Here is a 22,458-nt window from a genome sequence, read left to right as displayed (position 1 = left end):
CCCGTTTTGTTGCGGGAGTAGGGAGTGGAAAACTGTGACTGAATACCTTCATCTCTATAGAACTGCTGCAGATTTCCACCTACGAACTCGCCACCCCCATCCGACCTAATTACTTTTGGCTTTCTTCCGAAAACATTTTCGGTCCACGGAATGTATTCCCTTATCTTTTGCTCTGCCTCGTTTTTTTGTTTTGAGTAGAAATACTGCGCAAAAACGAGAATAATCATCTGTTAGGGTAATGAAATATTTATTACCGCTTGGAGTCGGGTTTTCCATTGGACCACATAAATCGGAGTGTATGAGATCCATTACTTGCTTCGATTTCCGCTCCATCCACTAGCGGGGGAAAAGGCTTACGGGCTAATTTACCTTTATAACAGCATTCACACACGATGCGCTCCCCGCAATCCCTGTCAAAAGAAATGCGGACGAACATGGTCTGGCGATTTAAAAAGTTTGACGTTTGACTCAACTCGCCTGTGCTAATTGCGCCTAGGAACAAATGCAATTTGCGAATGCGATTTAAAGGCAATTTCAATACTTAGACAAATTTTCTGGCGGCTGAAATGGACTTGGTTGTTTTTTGCGTTTTTCAAACATGGCGGTTCATGTTTGGCTTAAGTTTAAAATTGTTTTTTTTAACAATTGGCGTGTTTTGTTTGTCTACTGCACTTAATTTAGCCAACGAATGTGGGAAATTGTGGAATCGTGTGTACGTATAGTGGAACAAGATCTCTGACCTGAAGTCTAAATGAAAGTCAGATTGTGGTAAATTTTGGTGCGCAATACGAATTTCACCATCGATTCTTCCTATCGTTTGGTGGTGATTACCTAGTTTACTGATAAATTTATGTGAGTAGATAATGAATCCGAAAATAATTATTATTTTTAATTTTCATATCAGGCAATTAAGGGCGATTAAATGGCGCGTTCCCTGGGCGATTTGGGGGCGATTTAAGGGCGGGTAGAGCGGCAAAAAAATGACGGCGGCAAATCGCCCAAATGTTGCATTTAAAATAGCCCCCTAATTGTCAGCAAATTGCTGGCAAATTGTAGGGCAATTAGCGCATCCGAGTTGGCAAATAGCCCCCCGCTAGCCAGCAACTTGCCCTTTTTGACTGGGATCCTTCACTTCCAGTCCACTCACTAACTTCTTCGACTGCATTTCGTTGACCACGTTTATATCCCGATGGCCGAAGCGACGGTGCCATGTATGTTGACATCGTTCCGTGTGATTTCCGCTAGATGCTACCATACACTTCTCTGCCAGCTTGAGCTTATATTGGCACCCGATCAGCTCACCGACAGCAGCAACACTGTTGTTAGTATTCTTATTCAAGGTCACTGTGAAACCTTTCGCTGCTAGCTTCCGTACAGAAATTAAACCTCCTTCCAACGCGGGAACATACAGAACGTTTTCCAACGTAATGGCCATGCGTTGGCCACTGCCATTTACACCGATGACAATTCCACTTCCGCATCCAGAGGACTTCGTTTTCGATCCATTTGCCAAGGTCACTTCAACCACAACACCATCTTTAAACTTCGCAAAAAACTTCCGGTCATTTGTCATGTGACAAGTGCATCCGCTATCGATCATCCAAGCACCCGGAATAGAGCCACCTGCCATGAAACACAATGCACCACAGACCGTATCATCGGCTGTAACTGGCTTAGGTTTTTCCACTTGCACTTGCTTTGCTTGCTGTTCCGGGGCAGACTTTTTGTTGGAATCGCTTGAATTTTCACTATTCTTCGTCGCGAGAAACTTGCGACAGTTTCGCTTAAAATGTCCCGGACGCTGACAAAAGAAACACTTTCTCTGTTCATCCTTTCCTTTCACTTCTACCCTGTGCACTTTTTCTTCTTTGTTGACACTTCCACCGGCACCATCACGCTTTAGACACTCGTCACGCAATCTCGTAACCACCAAGTCCATTGTCAGATCATCTTGGGGACGATTCTCCAGTGAAGTGACAAAACTGCTGAAGGAAGAAGGTAAACTCCGCAGCATTATGATAACTCTCAGCTGCTCACTTAATTCGACACCCGCATTATCGAGCCGCTCGAACAAACTTTCAATTTCTTGGAGGTGTTTCTCCACACTGCCCCCTTCACTCAAATTAATTGCACACAATTGCTGCAGCAGCATCGCTTGAGTACCGATAGTAGCCTTCTCGTGATATTTTTTTCAGATTTTGCCACATCTCACTTGCGGAAACCGCCTTTTTCACGAAACGAAGCTGGCTGTCATCTAGAAACAAAGCAATTGTCGCACGAGCTTTGGTGTCACTTTTCTTCCATTGTGGATACTCAGCACTTCCTTCTTCGGGCTTCACACTTTCTATAGCGTCCCATAACCCTTCGCGTTCCAACAACGACTTCATCCGAAACCGCCATGACACATAATTTCCGCTATTGAGTTTCGGGAACAACTCTTTCAGTGAGTCAGCCATCTTGTTTTTTCCGAAACGAAAAATGTTCACTATACCATCAGAAGAGCACACCTTCTGGAAAACGGTCCTTTCCCGACAAATCACAATTATTCCTCCTTCGGTATCTGGGCCCATAACCTGATGGGCATTCAGAACAGCAGACACGCGAAACGTGACCAAAATAGAGGAAAAGGAAACCACTCGGGAAGTAATATCTTTCGCTTCGCTAAGAAAGCAAAAAAAACACGTTCGATAAGTATCGAGTTCACTTTATTATTAGCAAAGAGAATAGGGAAAGAGACGAATAGTGTGAAGCCAAAAATACCTTATTGAGCAGACCAATCGTGCAATGTAAATAAACATTACTCATGCCTGAGTTGGAGGAGATAAGTATTGTACATCTATCAAAAAAGAAATTTGATTTTCGTCAGAATTTAATTCAATCGTGATTGTGTAAGGTCCATTCTAGAGTATATGTATGAGTAAAAACAAGCTTTAGAATTATTTCATCTCTTTGTTTCGAAATGCACATCGTTTGATAAACAAATTCAACGATCGACATAACGTTTGTTTTCAGAATATAATAAGAGTCATTTAAAGTGCTGCCTGTGGAAGCGGTTGCCAAAATTCTAGTGTTGAAATCATCATAAAGAGAGTGTTGCCGTTTTGACTGATTTTCACTCTTCGTCTCTTTCACTATTCTCTTTGATTATTAGCAGCAGTAAGATAACAGTGTTGGCAGTATAGTTTATTTAATCTCTACACACTTTTACTCTACGAGGGGTGTTCACAGTACTCATTCTATTCCTACAGGAACAAGGGGAACAGAAATGTCATGTCATGGGCAGTAAAGCAGGCCACCTTTATAAAGCCGCAGCAAAGATCGTAGAGTAAGCTACCATACCACAATACCATAAAAACTGACGTCTCCTCGATGCCGGTTCCCAACCTAGGTCCAACCAGTCCTGCACTAATTTGAATCTCTGGTTGAAATGTCACATGAGATTTTTGGTGTTCCTGGAAGTGTTGGAAACACTTTATTTCTTCTGAATTGTCTTAGACCAGGTGCTGTTTTCTTCGGATTTGTGGCAGAGCCTTTTCTAGCTGGTATATTTAGCGACTTTCCAAGAGAGAAAAAAAGTTATTCTTCCAAAGACCCAATTGCTTGTAACTAATGTAATACTGCATGTATGACGCGCGCTACAAACAACGGACCATGCAGACGATCCTTGTCGAAGAAGATACGAAGCAGTCTCGCAAAGGGTCACCCGACACTAGTTTGAAGAGACACCATTTTGTACCGACCATTGCGATTGTCACTCAAAATCTTCGCTCGCTGGAGCAAGAGGTCATTGAAACAGACAATCTCGTTCTTCAAGAAATCCACGAATGCCAAGTTCGAATCGATAACTACACCTTCGGTCTCAACTGCGAACATGTAAACAAGTTAGTTCTTCATAAAAGTCTTATCGCCAGTAACGTCTTTTATTTGCTTTAGACAAAATATCACAATTCTGACCTTACTAGGCAAACTTTTGAGATATTTCTGCGTCTTGCGAAATATTAGATTACTTCGCGGACTATCTTTGATCTAAAAGAAGATCGGATACGGACGAACCCAGTTCAATGTGTTTGATTATAAATAGAAGCTCGGAGTCTTTGGCGACGAATCTTATTCGACATCCATTTTAGGATCATTTGGGTCAATTCAGGAGAGTTTATTTATGCGCGGACGCAAGGTGAAAACTGAAGAATAGGAAGGAAGAGAGAGAAATCATGGGTTAATTTGACTGGGTAGAGGTATAACCGCTGTCAATTTAGTCGAACTCAGCCACTAAAAATCATGACGACAGTAGCGCACTTGGTTTAGATATCCCAACTACCTTCGAAAACGTTAGGGATTTTTACACAAGTTGAATGCTGAAGATGGAAGTCTGTTCTCTGTGACACGCCAGAACCATCACCCAAAAACCCCACCCGATTTCCTTCCCTACTAACAAAATTTAACATCCGTAATACCTATGGAGACAGCGTTGGTTCTCCGTATCTGCTTAAGTAAGTATTCAGCTAGCATTTCCTTCCCTCTAGTGATTGTGAGGACATGGCCAGGTGTACAGTGAACTATACTATTGTATAAAAAAAATTCACTGTATCAGCCAACCCTGATGAGTGCGGTCGTTTTGGCTATGCTATGCTAAAATGATTCGATTATCCGGGTGTTTGAAAAAAAAAATCAAATTTCAACTATAATATCTGATTATAGTACTATTACAGACTAGCAGACATAACACTTGAAAACAATGCTTCGCCCGCTTTAACGATCATTTTAAATATATTTGGGTCATTTCATGCGAAGTGATCAAGGCACGTGTAATCGACCTTCACGGATTTGAACCAAATTTGCATGAATTGTTCATCTAGGGCCAATATATAAAAACCCAAATTTTTGTGTCAATTGAACCACCCCTCGGGTCACGGGAGCACCCCCCCGTTTTGGTAAATTGCCAAAACCCTTGATTTTCTTTTAATCATATAGTTTGGTTCTATTTACTCCAGAATCAAAACACAAAATGGCTTTTGAAGAAAATTTTTCAAGGAATCTAGAAAAAATATTATTTTTTGCCGGCAGTGCTGCCAACTATGCGATTTTTTCAGTTAAATAGTTAAAGTTAATTTTTCTCTCAATACATATATTTTAATTTTGAAAATTTTAATACCATCGCGTTCTTCAGACATTTTTACATAAAGAACACTTATCATCCCAATATAATATGAGCACATCCTGAGATACACCGATTTGAATAGAAAAAACCGCCATTTCCCATATAAAATCGCAAGCGCAAAAACGGGGGTCGCTCCCATGACCCGAGGGGTGGTTCAATTGACACAAAAATTTCGGTTCTTAAAGCTTGGGTTTATATTGGCCCTAGATGAACAATTCCTCCAAATTTGGTTCAAATCCGTGAAGGTCGATTTCAAGTTTCCATCTTTTTTGATCACTTCGCATGGAATGACCCATTTGAGCAAGCATATGGGGGATAGACCTCTAGTGAAAAATTGTTACCAAACCTGAGAGAAAACCCACCAGCAAATGAGTGTTTGGGACTGTGAATAAAAGGTGGAGCTAGTGTTCTGGAAAAATTGCCGGATCGATGTTTTTTGAGGGAATTCCCTCTCAGTGTTATGTCTGTAAGTCTGTGGAACTTCTTCGATCATTGCAGACAATAGAACTTTTTTCGGGGTGTCTAGGGTTGGTATTTCTCTATTCGAATTAAACATTATTCAACGCAAGATTCAACGCTAATCTACAACAGCTTAATTCAGTATATATATATTTGGATAATCTTATCTAACTGTAGTTTGAAAACATTTTCTATTGCGAAGGCTTAAATTTATTTGTTTTGAGAATTGAAACGTCAAACTATCACACAAAGCACCGGAAAATAATATGTTAAATTCGTAACTAATAAATGAAGGATGAACTTTACTGTACAGTAAACAAATACTTGTTCGCTAAAATTAGCACACTAATAGACGAGAAAGCCTGCACCTAAAATCAAATCCACTTTAAATTTGTTTTGTTGTCAAGAGAAAAAACACACTTAGCTCTGGAAGATACAAATTATTAATAATGACTGATTTTATTTCTAATTACTCGTAGATTTTAGTTTTTTTTTGTTTGTAAACAGATCACAGTAGAATGCTACACATTTGTCGCCTTCTCTTAGTTCGGGTTCACTTCTTAACATTTAATACTTTAGCTTGAGCATCGCTCAATAAACGATCAAAGCTGAACAAGCGCTAAAGGTTTTTGTTCAGCTAAATTGTGTTTATTTAATATGGTGCGTTTTTTTCATTTCATTTGGAAATCTCTCCTATAAAAAATCGTCGATCACACAGTAATGAGATTGCATAATATCTTAGGTATTTGGCTGGTTACTAACGATGCTTCCTATTCTAAAAGCTTGACCACGTTTCGTACCGCAGCTAGAGTCAGAATGATTGCATTGCCTTGGCCTCAAACTTTTAGGTTAGGAGCCATCTTCCGCTACTCTACAAACAGATGGCGCTTGGATGGAAGTTAGTTTGGGTCTCAATGGCACTCGACTGTTGTGCTGATGGACGTTGACGGTATCGAACCGTCCACATTCAGCTCGTACGGTTCATGATGCAACTGCTGCTGCTGCTGCCTTTCCTCCATGAAACTTGGCGATGATGGCCTTGGTGAGTCTGAAAAAGTGAAGGCGATTGGCCGGCACAAAATGAGGGCGAATACCGGTAAACCGAGGATCTAAAACTTAAACGCTAGCGGTAACTTGAAATTATGAAACGAAATGTGTATAACCATGCCGGGAAATTGTACAAAATGGTGGACGGATCAGTAAATGATGGTTTTTTAGGAGTGGAGTGTTTGATAATTGCTGCGGTTTGGTTGGGAATGCTAAAAAGTGACAGAATGAAACAATAAAAGATGATTAATTCTACAGAATAAATAAGTTGATGTTAAATAAGAAAACTTAAAAGCGATCATCACATACAGAGGAGGGACAGGGTGCAGAATGACTCATTGCACAGGATTCGGCTAGAAGAAAGAGAGATAGATACGAACGAATGGTCATTCGGATTCGAAATGAAGTGACAATTTGCGATTAGTAATCTATGAACTTCGACTAACGTTAGAGTACAGTATCGGACTAACCTGTCTGCAGACAGCGTGCCGCACAGATGGCATTCGTTTGCCTAGCCTGGATGTTTTCCATATTGACCTTCATAGACATGTGGCCGAAGAGGAAATAACCAAGGGCCATTCCACCTACCACTGCCAGGAATAGGTACCCGTTGTAGAGCATAACCATGAGCATGAGAGCATAGCCCAGCATGTTGTGGAATAGGAACACCGTGGCTTCCGCTAGAAATGCACTGCCACGTTTAGCCAGTACTCGTAGTAGGCCTGGGGAGGGTTCAAGTGAGAGGAGGGTGGCACTTTCGCTGGGCGGACACGATCCGGATCGGGAGCGCTCGCGGGCCGTTCGCATGCGTACTTTGGCACCGTGAACCTTTGGATGAGAAAGAGAGGAGTTTAAAATTAGACATTGACGTGTTAATTTGAACTGCAAAAAGATGCTTCAAAATCCTTCGTTTTGGTGAAAGTCAACAGAAGTTTTAAAGTTAAACTTTTCTTTCAGTGCAATTTTCGTTATATTGACTAATCTATGTGGAGTTGTGTTAGTGCGAGATTGAGGTTAAATCGGGTAGTTTTTTGCCAAATGAGGTTAAATCAGATGGCGAATTGAAAACAGCGTTATATGTATGTTGTCTATACACATTGCAACTGTGTTGGTGTCCTAGACGTCAAATAAGTCAATTTTACGAACCACTGAAACATTTCAATTCAGAACGAGGGCGAAAAGGTGGGCGTGATCAACGACGCTGATCGTTGATTCATCGTCTTATGGCAATAAACAAAATTTTACTGAGAAAAGCTTTTCCAGCAAAGCTTTTCGTCTGGTTTTTGCAAAAAAAAAATCTAATATCTTAAAGGAAGGTTCTAATTCAAAATTCTCAAAAATTTGATTTTTTTTTCTTTGCATTTTTTGAAAGGTACAAGTGTTTCCTATATAGTGTTAAACTGGTTTATCGGTCTGCGCATCAAAAAAGTTTCTACAGGCCATTGTTCGAAGGCGTTCTGGGCGCCATGGAACGCTCTCGGCTCGAGACGCGCGCCTCAGGTAGAATCCTTTTTATTGCATTATGCACGTTCCCAGAATACTTCGTTTTGCACTGTACGTGTGTAAAGGTCTCGTGAACGTATTTCACGGCTTGATTTGTAAAGGCACCGCAAACTTATCGTGAGTTATTCAACAACCACAGAAAACGGTGAAAACGAAAAAAAAATGGTCAAAATTATTAGTCATATTTTAGTCCGCAATATTCGATCCTTTTTTATTTGTTTGATTTTGATACATTAACTCAAATTTGTGTTTATAAATCACAAAACCTTTTTTGCTAGATTTTGGCTGTAATGCCACTTATTTTTAGTAGGGTCCGCCATATTGGATCGACCATTTCGAATTTCGAAAAACTGACATCATATTCTTAATCAGAGATGTACAAAACCCACACACAGAAAAAAAATATTGGTAAAACTAATGTGGTTTTTGTTTGAAGCGAAACTGAGTCAGTTTCGGTTTCAAGCGAAATCGCCATAAGAGTGTTCCGCTCTTAGCAAAAAACAACCAGCGCCAACTATTAGGTTGAAAGTAAAACTTTTAAATTAATCAAGAATAATAATCAAAGTAAAAGTTTTCCTTTTAAGTAAATGAAGAATAGTACTCAAAACAAAAGTTTTATTTTTAAACTAAGAGTCAGGGATGCCACATTGGAATCTGTGTTTCGGTCAAAAAAATCTTTTTACCATCTGTGATGCCTAAAGCAGAAAGAAATCTGTGAAAATTTTCCAGGAAATCTGTGAAAAATCGCAATATTTCTAAAAATCTGTGGAAACCTGTGAAATTTTCTTAAAAATGCCAAAAATCTGTCATCTGTGAAAAAGAATCTGTGATCAAAAATTGTGCAAAAATCTGACATTACAGAAAAATCTGTGAATATGGTAACCCTGCTAAGAGTATGCGTTGGTTGTTTTTTGTAAGCGCGAAAAACTCGTATTTTTACCAACATTTTTTTCTGTGTGCATAATCCCATGTAATTGTTGCAAAATAGTAATATTCTACCACGAATAATTCATCGCAAGTGCTTTCAAAACTTCAAACGCTGTATTTTGTTTTTTTAAATACTGCGTTCACTCTCATTTGAAAACGGTTCAATTTAAAAACTTCATGTTACAATCTCTCGAAAGAAAAAATCATTTCAAGGTAAGAAATCGGAAAAATATTGAAAATAATTTTCAAATTATTATAAGTTTGCAGCACCTTTTTTAAGAATGTGATAAATGGGAAAATATTAGTTAAATTCCAAAGATTTGTTTTGCTATTGGTATGAACGATTCTGTAAAGTTGTATTGTTGTATTTATTGTTTTAAGTGGAGTAGTCAGGAAATTGTTGTGTACCCAAAAATGGGTACAATTTAGTACAACACTAAATTATACCCTAAATTAGGTTACGCTCTTTTGGTGTACCTATCTTTGCAGATAGATAAATAAAAACAACTGAATATGAGACGTCAGTCTCTTATTATTCCAGTGCGCGATCAATCTAAGTAGAAGTGTTCTTTATTTGAAATATTAAAAGAATTTCCTTTCGCGGTCCCCACAAAAAGTGTTCTCCCCAAGTGGTTCCTGCCTCTACTGGTCCACCTCCCCCCGGACACAACAACTGGCGAAGAGGACAACTACGGAACGCGGTACGACGATATCCAGGACGGATTCCAGCAGTAACGTGTTTTAAAAGGTTTTCTATTAATACTTCTAAGATTCAAACTGGAAGCATTCCAATTCTCTTCCATCATACACAGCTTAAAATTTCTGAAATTCCGGACTTGGTGGTTCGGTTAAATGTGCTGACTATGTCCAGATCGCGTTATATGGACGAAGGACGAGAAAAAGCTATCGTAATCGAGCATGCTGAAAATGGCAGCAACCAAGAAATACGACTGGAGCGAGAAGAGAATTTACAGCTCATCGAAGTTCCGCGGCCTTATTGGTCAGTGACAAATGGATCGTCGGGTGGGTCTAGTTTAGACAAATGTGAAATATTGTAAAAAGTTTAATGTTAGATATTTTAATATCTTTTCGAAAATTGTATATTTTTCTACCTAATGGGAAGGACTGTTGTGTACCCAACACTAAATTATACCCTAAATTAGGTTACGCTCTTTTGGCGTACCTATCTTTGTAGAAAGATAAATAAAAACAACTGGATATGAGACGTCCGTCTCTTATTCCAGTGCGCGATCAATCTAAGTGGAAGCGTTCTTTATTTAAAATATTAAAAAACTCCCTTTCGCGGTCCCCACAAAAAGTGTTCTCCCCAAGTGGTTCCTGCCCTAGGGGTAGATCACCTGTGATGCATTTTTAAAAATCAGCAAAATTAAATGCATTTCTTTCCATCAAAATAGAAATTCGTAACAGTGGCGGCGCTAAGGAGGGGGGCGAAGGGGGCAACCGCCCCGAGCGGCAAACCAGGGGGCGGCATTTCCTACTCAATAAATTTCCATAGTGTTCAATTTATTTCATTTTGGCAACTATTGACGATTAAAAAGGTTGGGGATCGGGATGATGGATGCGATAGAACAAAACTATATTCATATTGCAAGGTAGTAGTGGGAGTATGCAGACTAATTTGTTGGGATTAAACCAGGGAGCTTTATCATATACAGGTGGCTTGGTCCATGGTTAAGAATCTCTCATTCTACACGAATAATCAAATTTCAATTGTTACGGAATTATTGAACTTTTCTGTGAACTATTTGTTTTTCTTTTAATTCCTCTAACTCATAAATAATACATTGTATTTTCAATCTTTTAATTCCATTGGAGAGGTGTTTTCTTTCCTATTAAATTTCGGGTACGGTACCAGCATAGTAGATAAGACAAACGGTCTAAGAAGTGTTCTATAGAAGTTTAGCTTCGTGCGGTAGCGAACGTTGTTCGAGCGAAGATTTTTTGACATTAAAAATGTCTTACTCCACTATCTGGGGCTAGGTGTCATTCTAAAATCTAAACTATCTCCCATGTAACGAAACTATGTAAGGTTTGCACGCTTATAACTCCGATATTACTAGATGGATTTTAATCATTCATACACCAACCGATTCAGAAACACTTAACTTAAATATTGGTAATAATTTAATATCTCCCCAATAAAAGTAGACTTTTAAAAATTGGTAAAATTAAAAAGTTCACGAAAAACGGGAAAATTACCATTCGTGATGCAGATTTCTCAGGCACAGCCGTCATTAGAGGGTAGGTTAGTGGCTTAATCACACACGAAAAGTCATAAATAGAAGCAACGCATGTCCGTTTCAATCAGTTGTTGCTCTTATCCCATACGAACAACATCTTCTCCGGGCGATGCAAACAGCGCTATCGATTTTCAGCAACGTTGGCATTCGCACACACTCGCACCTAAGTGACTAAACCATATACGGTTAGTTTATAAATAGAGGTGACGCGTACCCGTTTGAACAGAGATGCCAGATTTGCAGACAAGTCTGCAAATTCGCAGACTTTCAATTTAAGCTGCAGATTTTTTGGATGACGCAGATATTTGCAGATTTTCTAGTTTGGTTGCAGATATTTGCAGATTTTTATGTTTTGTTGCAGATATTTGCAGATTTTTGAATATAAAGGCTTTTGGTTACACTAGCTTTCCTGACATTTTTTGTTCTTCCCAGACTTTTAAAATTATTATTGCAGACATTTGAAAAAAGTACCTGGCATCTCTGCGTTTGAATCAGTTTTTGTTCTTATGTCGAACGGGTAAGATCATGGCTGCAGCGTCTAGGCACTACACTAAGCGGTAGACGCTATGCATTTCGGCAGCGGTGGCCGTGTGCGGATTTTTCGGGTACCAGGACGCTGTCAGTGTGTCACAGCAGGGTTACCAAAAATACAGAATAATCTGCATTTATACAGATTTTTCAGCCATTTTCAGACCAAGAATCTGTATGTGCAGATATACAGATTTTTGTGTGTATGTACAGATATACAGATTTTTGAGAAATGATGTTACAAAAACTATTTTTTGAAATATTTTTTTCTGTTTGAGTAATACATCCTCTGTGTCTCTCTCAGCTTAGCCCTCTATATTAAAATATATATTTACTTTTGAGAGTGGTCGTACATTCTGAAAGGTAAAGGTTTGTAATACACTCAGGTTAGCACCTAGTAAATGCCTGGGTGAAGTCTATTTCCAGAAACGTTAATTGTAATGCTCTGTGACTTTGTTAATTCTCAATTTTTTGTCCGAAAATTCGATAGCTACATGGGTCGACCTAATGTATATAACATTATATATCCACAAAAGTATTTAAATGAAGAAGAATCCAGCAAAATCCAGGTTAAACGACTCAACTGATTCGATACAGATATTGACACAGATTTTTCGAAGAATAAATACAGATGAAAAGATTTTTAAAGACAAAAATACAGATTTCATTTTGGCAACCCTGTGTCACAGAATGATTTGCAAAGTGGGTGGGTGGGGTGGTTTGGATTTAATTCAATACGGTGTGTGCTGCTTAAGAGTGTTGCGTTTGAAAAAAATATATTTCTTTTTATGCATGCGTGTGCGTTTACGGCGCTTTGTAGCTGCGTAGGGTAAAGAGCCTATTGGCTTTCATATTTCGGTTATATGTTTTTTATGAGTAAGGCATCTGACAACGTGCTTCTGTAGTTATTGCACTGTTCAGCAGCGTAGTATTTTATATAGGAGAGTACACTCAGGTTTTTTTACGCGGATTTTGAAATTTACGCGGTTTTCATTAACGCGTTTTTTTAAATTTACTCGGTTTTCATTTACACAGCCTGCGGTTTTCATTTACAGTATCCCCTGCGTGAAAAATCTGAGTGTAATTGCATCGGAAACAATCACATTCCCAGTAGAACTTTTTGTTTTCTAATTTCAAACACTTTTGTTTCGTACTGCACACAACGGAAAATTTTAAAACAGAACTTACCGTCCCAGCAGCAGTTTAAGCGGGTGTTCTTTTTCGATTCAAATTCAAGCCATGTCTTAAGCGTTACTGGACTTAAAATTGTTTTCCCAGTTTATCCAGTCAGAATATCTGTCCTATCCTATGTATTTAAAACACAGTTCTAATTGCGTTTTAAAGTATACAACAAATAGAACGGTTGGGTATACCAATTTAAATTTTAAAATAAATCTGTTTTAAATTATGAAACAAACCGCTGTACTGAAGATATAATTATGTCAGTCCTATTACCACATAAAACACCTATATAACATAAAACGCTGCAGAATTGGTTGTATTATACAATGTTACAATGTTTACACTACAGAGTTATAACACGTTTTAATAATTAGCAACAAGAAAAATGTCACCAAGATAGCATAAAAACCCGTTTTAACTGGTAGTGCGAACGTTGTATAACAATGTAATTTATCAAATAATTTCATTTGTTCAACCACTAATCGATCAAGAAATACTTAACCTTAAGATTGTTTACTTAAGTTCATTAGTACATTATTGAAAATTTAAATGGAAAATGAAATTTCATATTTCATGGAGAATCTGTATATTTCCGTTGGCGGGCGTGGGCTTCCTCATCACAGCTCTCAATATGGAACTTTTCTTTTGAATATATTTTCTGGACAGACCAGCCTATTTTTACTAGATGGATCAGCCAAATAATGCCAATCACCTAGTGAGATACTTGATTAATTAATAGATTACCGTTAAAAGACCTTCAATAAATTATGTTTTGATGGGGAGGGTATATAGCAAATTGTAACATATGAAAACAGGCGAGTGAACAAGAGCGTGAGTCGATATGTGTGATAGATAAAATTCATTTGCACGCTCTTGAAAAAAGCTACATTTTTAATGTCACCGTGGTCGTGGCCTGTACACAACCCTTTAATTTTTTGAGTAAGTAGACCCGGCGATTAGCAAGGGGTAAACAAACCTGCAATTTCTTTTTGTTCAGTGATATCTAGACGGGAGGTTATGCGAAAGCTTAAAAACGATAAGGTCGTTGGGAAGGGCCGAATCCCAGCTGAACTTCTAAAAATTAGGAGTGACTGGCTTTGCGAAGCAATCCACTGCGTAATTGGGATGATATACGTGGAAAAAAATTCCTTCGGATTGGTTGAATGGCCTCATATGCTCAATCTTGGAGAAGGGCTGTAAACTTCCGAGGCATAATGATCTTCAATGCTGCCTACAAGGTAGTTTCTCGTGTTCTGTTGTGTAGACTGCGCCCGTTGGCTGAATGCTTTATCGACGAATATCAAAGTGGATTTCGAGAAAACTTCTACCCAGCGACAAATTCTGGATATATTCCGGGAAAACAATTTGCGGACTCACCATCTGTGTGTTCAAGACGGCATACGACACAGTAAAACAAAACGAACTGTGGCAGATAATGCTTGAGCGTGGTATCCCGACAAAACTGATTAAGCTGATTCGTATGATGCTGGATACGATAAAATCAAGCGTTACGAAGATCTGATGTGCATAGGAACGGAACCGTCATCACGAGATCTCACGTGCTTCTTGACTTCGCGAACGATTTCGACATCATTGGTATTGATCGCAGAGCATTGCAAGAAACATTGTTACCTTTTAAAAGGACAGGTGCAAGAATCGGACTGACGATAAACTCTAAAAAGACAAGGTACATGGTAGCTGGTAGAGAACGTAGTAGTCGTTTTGGTTTCGAGGTGGAAATCGGTGGGGTACGGCACAACGAATTCATATACATATCTTCAAATACTTACCTTACCGTTCAGGCCTTGTTGTCTCTCGCTGTATGCAGAAGCCGTCTCCACTTCACTCGGTCCATTGCTGCTTGTCGCCAGCCTCACAGTCTTCGAAGGGTCGCAGGTCGTCCTCTATCTGGGCGATCCACCGTGCTTGCTGTGCGCCCCGTCTTCTTGTTCTTGTAGCGTCGCCTTCAAGAACTATCTTCACCGGATCGTCGTCCGACATTCTTACGATGTGTTCAGCCCACCGCAAACGTCCTATTTTTGCGGTATGCGCGATGGATGGTTCTTACAGCAGCTGATGCAACTCATGGTTCATTCGCCTGCGTTACGTTTTGTCTTCCATTTGTACGCCACCGTAGATGGTACGCAGCACCTTTCGTTCGAAAACTCCAAGGGCGCGTGGGTCCTCCACGAGCATAGTCCAGGTCTCGTGGCCGTAGAGGACCACCGGTCTAATCAGCGTCTTGTAGATTTTGTTCGACCGGAGTGTCCTCCGGAGTCCAACGTAGGCACGATTTCCCGCCAAGATCTATCTCTGAATTTCTCTGCTTGTATCATTGTCGGTGGTTACCAGTTAGCCCAAATACACGAATTCGTCGACCATCTCGAATCCGTCACCGTCAACCGAACTCGGGATGGGAGGTTCACAGTGTCGTCTCTAGAACCTCTTCCTCTCATGTATTTTATCTTCGAAACGTTGATGGCAAGTCCAATCCTGCTGGTTTCAGCTTTCAGTCTGATGTACGTTTCCGATATCGCCTCAAATTTCCGTGCCATTATGTCAATGTCGTTGGCGAAACCAAGAAGCTGGACGGACTTCCTGAAAATCGTACCACTCGTGTCTATCCCCGTTCTCCTTATTACACCTTCTTACACAACGTTGAACAGCAGACACGATAGACCATCACCTTGCCTTAACCCTCTTCGAGATTCAAAGGGACTCGAGAGTGTCCCTGATACTCGAACAACGCTCATCACCCGATCCATCGTCGCTTTGACTAATCCTGTTAGCTTATCCGGAAAACCGTACTCGTGCATTATCTGCCATAGCTGATCTCGATCGATGGTGTCATACGCCGATGAAATCAATGAACAAATGATGTGCGGGCACGTTGTATTCGCGGTACTTCTGCAGAACCTGCCGAATTGCGAATATTTGGTCCGTGGTGGCACGGGAACCCATGAATCCCGCTTGGGAGTGCATCACGAACTCCCTTGCAAATTGTGACAATCGACGGCAAAGAATTTGGGACAGGACCTTGTAGGAGACGCTAAGTAGCGTGATCGCGCGGCAGTTGCAGCAATCCAAATTGTCACCCTTTTTGCAGATTGGGCAAACAACACCCTGCATCCACTCCTCTGGAAGAATCTCCTCCTCCCAAATATTGGCGATTACCCAGTGCAGCGCTCTAGCCAGTGTTTCACCACCGTATTTTAATAGTTCGCTGGGTACTTGATCTATACAGGCAGGTTTGTTGTTTTTCTTGGAGATCAGGGGCCGGCATCCTATCGCCTTCTGCGCATTCTCCAAGATCCGTTGCCATACCGCCTTCGTCCTCTGCTGCTTCTTCAAATACTAGTTACATATGGTAACGATTTTAGCCACAAAGGAAAAAGACACGTTGTTGCTGCGAGCATGGTTTGCGTAGTCAGCTAAAAACCAATTGTCTAAGAATGCGCGCAAAACTTGTTTTATTCAAATCACTGATACTTCCTGTTGCTCTATACAACCATGAAGCTTGAATGTTGAAGGAAGTAGGTTATCGATTACTCGGTTTGTAAAGAAGAATTCTGCGTTCAATACGCGGCAGCACAGTAGAAAATGGAGAATGGCGCCAGTTAAGTTATGATCACAGTATTTTAAAGAACATAACACATACTGTTGGGAAGGTCATTTCTCGTTCTTTCCAGAACACAGAAATTGAAAATCGGTGAAAAATGACCGGGCAGAAAAGTTTTTAGCGCTGAAGACCCCGAAAAACACTATTTTTTATGCTATGAATCAAAAATGGAAAAGGTAGTTGAAGACAGTCTAAATCCCTGACTACATACGGGGAACGTGCAATTTAAGCCAGTATATTCTGATTCCTGATACGTTCCCGTCGGATGTTTGTCTTCATATATCGTTTCAGTGTGTCATAAATTGAAATACTTACTGAGAGTGCTCAGGAACAGGTTTCTGATTGTGAAGTTAATGTTTTCATTCAATTGAAAACCTTTTTTTTCTGACAGGGTTATAATGGCAAAAAAATTCAGAAAGAGGTACGTTGAACAAAGATTGAAAACCACTGTTCTAAGAAATCAATTTCAGGTAAATTTAATAGATTATCACCAAAATGCATTTGTGATGTGAAATGATGAGCCGGAAATATTTATACAATGCAACCACAGACTAACAGACATAACACTATGAGGGAATTCCCTCAAAAAACATCGATCCGACAATTTTCCCAGAACACTAGCTCCACCTTTTATTCACAGTCCCAATCACTCATTTACTGGTGGGTTACCCCTCAGGTTTGGGAACAATTTTTCACTAGTGGTTTATCCCCCATATGCTTGTTTATATGTCAGTGGCGCCATAATTTCAAAAACTACAAATATATTTAAAATGACCGTTAAAGCGGGCGAAGCTTTGTTTTTGAGTGTTATGTCTGTTAGTCTGTGATGCAACTTCCAAACTCAATTTTTGTTTCCAGGTTTTAGTCACCGTTCATGAATGTTACCGTTTTTCAGTTGATATTTTTCGGTGATAATTAATCAAAACCACAGTTTACCGTTTTTTGGTTCAGTGTATTCCTACCGATTAGTTGTTTACATAAATCGCTCCAACTATTTTTACTTTTTGACGAGATTTGTGAAGTTTTTATCGTTGTTTGTCGTGTTAATCGACTCAGTATTTTGTTTTTAACATTGTTATTGTGCAGTGTGAAAGTGTCTCCTGTTTGCTTTTGTGTTGCGAAAAAATCAGCGAAGAACGTAATTGAGTGAACTTCTGTGACTTAACCACCAAACATTCCACCGACCGCAGCGCCATCTATATTTCATTGTTCGCATTCTCAGATCGGCACGCATTATGGCAAGTGCATGTGATCACTGCGCGAAAACCGTCAAATCGGATGACGACTTTTTGAATGCATGGGTTTTTGCAAAAATGTGGTACATATGCAATGTGGAAAACAACTTAACAAGCCGTTTTTGAAAAAACTTGCGGAAAACCCAAACTTATTTTGGATGTGCAATGAATGTGTCAAGCTGATGAAGTTTGCTCGCTTTCGCGACATCGTTTCTTCACTTGGATGTGTTATCGCTGCTATCGCTGGGAAAACGGATGACGTCTGTGCTGAGCTAAAGGCCGAGTTATCCAAAAATAACCAGCAAATTTCGCGCCTGGCTAGAAAGGTTTCAACAGCTACTCCAGTCCGGCCAAACTCCGGTACCTCTCGACCACCTCAGAAACGTCGTCGCGAGGATGGCCCTGATCCGAGCAATATTCTTGTTGGTAATCGAAAGCTAGTCGATAATAGCAACATTTTTACGGTTCCACCTCCCGCGCCGTTGCTCTGAATGTATCTTTCGCGCTTTCATCCTAGCTGTCGTGTATGTGGGTGAACGACCGATTAAATTTTATTCGATTACATTCATCAAAAGTTTATTCGATTAAAAAAACTTAATTATATTTATAAGAACGCGAGACGCGTGGAACTGTTTTCGCTTTTTTCAACTGTCTGGTGAAAAAATATATTATATTACACTATTATATTACACTGAACTAAAAAGTGTATCGTATTCCATAAGGTTCATACATAACATTTCTTCCCTCCTACGGAGAAAACCTAAGCGGCGGGCGACGTAATCTATCTGAGCGGCGTAGTACAGGCTCATAGTCTTCTCTATGTTGATTTGGGCTGCTATATGGCGTCGAAAATCGTTCATTTGTTGACTCGAGCGAAACTGAAGAATCTGGTACCGAACTCGATGATGGAACTGGTGACGTCATAATGTTCCCATAGAAACGCACTCGTCGCTGTATCTCACCTCTATTATCGACTTTACTTGCTCCGCATGATATGCCCTGTGGTGTGGACTCGTTGCTGATGAAACTCTGTATTTGATCGATGTGACGTTTAAATGTTTTCGTTTTGTAAAGGATTTCGTAGTGAAGATCTCCCAAGCGATTAGAAATAACTCCCGGAATCCACTTGTCCATTCTAGTGTTTCCAGAAAGAAAGTAAACTTGGTCTCCCGGACTAAACAAGCGGAACTTTGAATCGAAAGCTGCTCGTTGTTTTTCCGAAATTTTAGCGTTGATATTCTGCGGTCTGACCAAATCCAACCGTGTTCGAATGTTTCGGCCTAAAAACAGTTTTGCAGGCGATTCTCCGGTCTCGGTGTGTGGAGCCTTTCGGTACTGACGCAGAAACTCGTTGATATCCGTCCTCAGTGTACTTTTTGTGGTTCCCATTGCTTTCAGCGCATGTTTCACCGTTTGAACGTACCGTTCTGCTTGCCCGTTCGTCGCTGGGTGATAAGGTGCTGAAAGTTTGTGATATTTTACTCCACTCCTTTGCAAGAAAGATTTGAATTCTGAAGCGGTAAATTGTGAACCGTTGTCGGATACTAGTGTAATTGGTGCTCCGTACGTCGTGAACAGTTCATCAAGGATATTTATGGGGCTGCCGTTGTTGTTGAAGTTGTGATTTTAACTTCGAACCACTTACTGTACGCATCGACGATTATTAACAGCATTGTATCCGCCACGGGACCTGCGTAGTCAATGTGTATGCGCTCCCATGGACCGCTCGGGTATTCCCAATGGTGGGTATTGAACTTGGGTGGGACAGCAGCATTGCGAGCGCAGTCGTTGCAGGATTTGGCCGTTCGCTCGATGTCCAAATCAATTCCTGGCCAATAGACGAAAGATCGTGCAAGACCCTTCATTTTGACGACCCCCATGTGTGCTATATGCAGATCATTTAGAACTGCTTGACGAAGAATAGGCGGTATTACTACTCTGTGTTCAAATAGTAGACAGTTTGCTGCTAACGTATATTTCGCCTCCGGAGCCTTGTGTCCTAACTGCGCAAGGTCGCGCCCTGATTCCAAATCTTGTACCAATTTTCCTAGATGAATATCCTTCCGTGTTTCTCGTGCTATATGCTCAGCTCGTACTGGTAGTTGTTGTATAGTATTTAGTGCGAATTGATCAAACTCGTCCTCGATATTCCTTCCCTCGTTAAGGAACAAGCTGTTGACATTTGATTTTGCAGGACTGTTTGGTAGTCGGGAACAGTAGTCGGCGTTGGTGTTCTGGTTTGTTGGTTTGTGTACGACGTTGAAGTTGAAGTGTGCCAGATAATCTGCGTAATTTGCCATGCGAATGATACAGAGCGTAGGAAGAGTTTTTTCGGGGTGCAGAATTTGCGCAAGGGGCTTGTGATCCGTAATCAATGTGAACTTACGGGCGTAAAGATAATAGAAAAACTTTTTGACGGCCCAAACAATGGCAAGTGCCTCCTTGTCGATCTGTGGGTATCGTTGCTCTGTACTGGACATAGTTGTGCTTGCATACGCTATTGGACATTCCATTCCGTTGCTCAACTGGTGTGACAACACGGCGCCTAAACCGGTTTTGCTGGCGTCTGTGGCTAGAATTAACGGCAACGTTGGGTCATACTGCATTAACACTTGTGGAGAAATAAGAACTGCTTTCAAATCCAAGTACGCTTTTTCAGCTTCAGAAGTCCACTTGAATGTATCGGCAAGAAGTAAATCTCGCAAGCTTCTTGCTCTAGAGGAAAGATTTGGGATAAATGAGCTATAATAGGTAGCCTTACCTAAGAAAAGTTGAAGTTCTTCTTTGTTAGCTGGAAGTGGTGCATCACGAATCGCTTCGATATGTTTATCCGATTTATGTAGTCCATGGCGATCGATTTTATGACCCAAGCACTCGAGGGACGGTACAGCAAACACGCATTTCGATCGGTTAAGCCGCAGCCCGTTCAGTTTCAATCTGTCCATTGTTTCTGTAAGGGCTAGAAGAAGGCTTTGAAAATGTTCCGCGAATACGATTATGTCATCGTAGAAGCTGACGACGTTTCCCAAACCTTGAAGCAGCGTTTCCATTCGACGCTGCCATATGGCAGGTATATTTGCAGCTCCATATACAGCTCTCGTAGGACGAATTAATCCATGTGTTGTAGTATTAAGCGTCAGAACATGACGGAACTCTTCGTCAATCGGAAGATGTGTATATGCGTCAGTTACGTCCAAGTGACAGAATAGGGTTGCTCCTTTCATTTTGTTAAAAATTGCGTCGATTTTTGGGATGGGATGTTCGTCTATAATCATCCTTGGATTTACGGTTGGTTTGTAGTTACCAGTGATGCGCAGATTTCCGTTGTTTTTGACGACGATATGTGTCGGCGACGACCACTCAGAATAGTCTACTTTTTCGTAGAATCCAGAGACAATTTTCTTATCGATTTCTGCTGCATAACGATCACGTAAAGCAAGTGGTACGTCGTGTGCCTTAGCGAAGACTGGATTTACTCCTGGTTTAAGATGTACTTTAGCTGGAGGGCCTACCAATTTCCCTGGAATGTCACTGAAGATGTCATTGAAGTTGTCCAACGTACTTGATAGCTTGGCTGCTTGATCCGAGGAAAGTTTGGTACACGTAAGCGAATTAATAGACGTCTCTGAAGTGAAGATTCGGTTTAGATTAATCTGATCGGCAAAGTGAGAAATCCATTCCCGTCCAAACAACGAGTCAGACTCTCCGGAAACTACATATAGGTTCAGCCTGCGTGTTGTTGTTCCTACGGATACATTTACAGCAATACGACCAAGACAATCAATACGATGCCCAGTGTAGCTAGAGAACTGTCTGTCGGTTTTCTGCAGCGATATTTTTGTCTTAATGGCTCGCAATCTGGATTCTGCAATAATTCCACACGGTGCTCCGGTATCTAGTTCCATCTGCAGAGGGCGACCATCGATTTTAACGTCAATCATCTTTTTTCCAGAAGAAATAATATCGTTGACCTGCGTCGTCACTAGATCGATTTCGGAACTGGGCTCTTGGGACTGCACTTGGTCGGTTGAGGAATTTTTTGATTTTGATCTACACACTTTCGCAATGTGTCCTTTTTTGTCGCAGTTGTGGCATCTTATATATAATAGATTCGTAAATGCTGACCTCCGCAGCCATTACAGGGACCTCCTCCACTGTTCTGAAAACTGCTGTTTCGTTGATTTTCACCTGACGTGCCTCTTGACTGCTTGTAGCTCGACTTCGTTTTTGTTTTCAGATTTTCGTACCCCAGTTTGTTCGTTTCCTCGAAATGAGATGGGCCAGCGTTCACTTCCCGTGCCGTGTTGCGGGTCGCTTCCAGGGTATGCGCGATCCCATATGCGTCATTGAACGTTTCCGGTTTCTTGGCTATGATTTCATCACACATATCTCGTGCCTCAAGTCCGTGCAAGAGTTGTTCTATCAGCATCCGGTCCAAAAACTCCCCATAGTCGCAGTAGGCTGAACCTTGCTTCAAGCGTAAGACGAACTGTGCGACCGATTCTCCTTTTTGCTGAACTATGTGTCTAAATTTGATGC

General features: G+C 40.6%; 1 protein-coding gene across 5 annotated transcripts in view; it reads right to left on the bottom strand.

Moving 5' to 3' along the window:
- Window positions 1–5,535: 5,535 nt before the first annotated feature.
- Window positions 5,536–22,458, bottom strand: part of LOC131689953 (uncharacterized) — a 35,466-nt gene continuing 18,543 nt past the window's right edge. Inside the window, exons 3-5 of one of the 5 annotated variants that reach the window (XM_058975358.1) lie at window positions 7,135–7,492; window positions 6,974–7,017; window positions 6,584–6,876 (exon numbers count right to left, since the gene is read on the bottom strand). In XM_058975358.1, coding sequence (XP_058831341.1) covers window positions 6,832–6,876; window positions 6,974–7,017; window positions 7,135–7,492 — 447 coding nt within the window. In that variant the 3' untranslated portion in view covers window positions 6,584–6,831. Of the gene's footprint in view, window positions 7,018–7,134; window positions 7,493–22,458 lie in introns of all 5 variants that reach the window. The other 4 variants (XM_058975356.1, XM_058975355.1, XM_058975359.1 and 1 more) reach the window with 4 other exon arrangements.

The sequence above is a fragment of the Topomyia yanbarensis genome, chromosome 3 (genome assembly GCF_030247195.1).
Source record: "Topomyia yanbarensis strain Yona2022 chromosome 3, ASM3024719v1, whole genome shotgun sequence".
Lineage (NCBI taxonomy): Eukaryota > Metazoa > Arthropoda > Insecta > Diptera > Culicidae > Topomyia > Topomyia yanbarensis.
The sequence above is the reverse complement of the archived record's forward strand: the minus strand, read 5'-3'. Positions and strand labels throughout refer to the sequence as shown.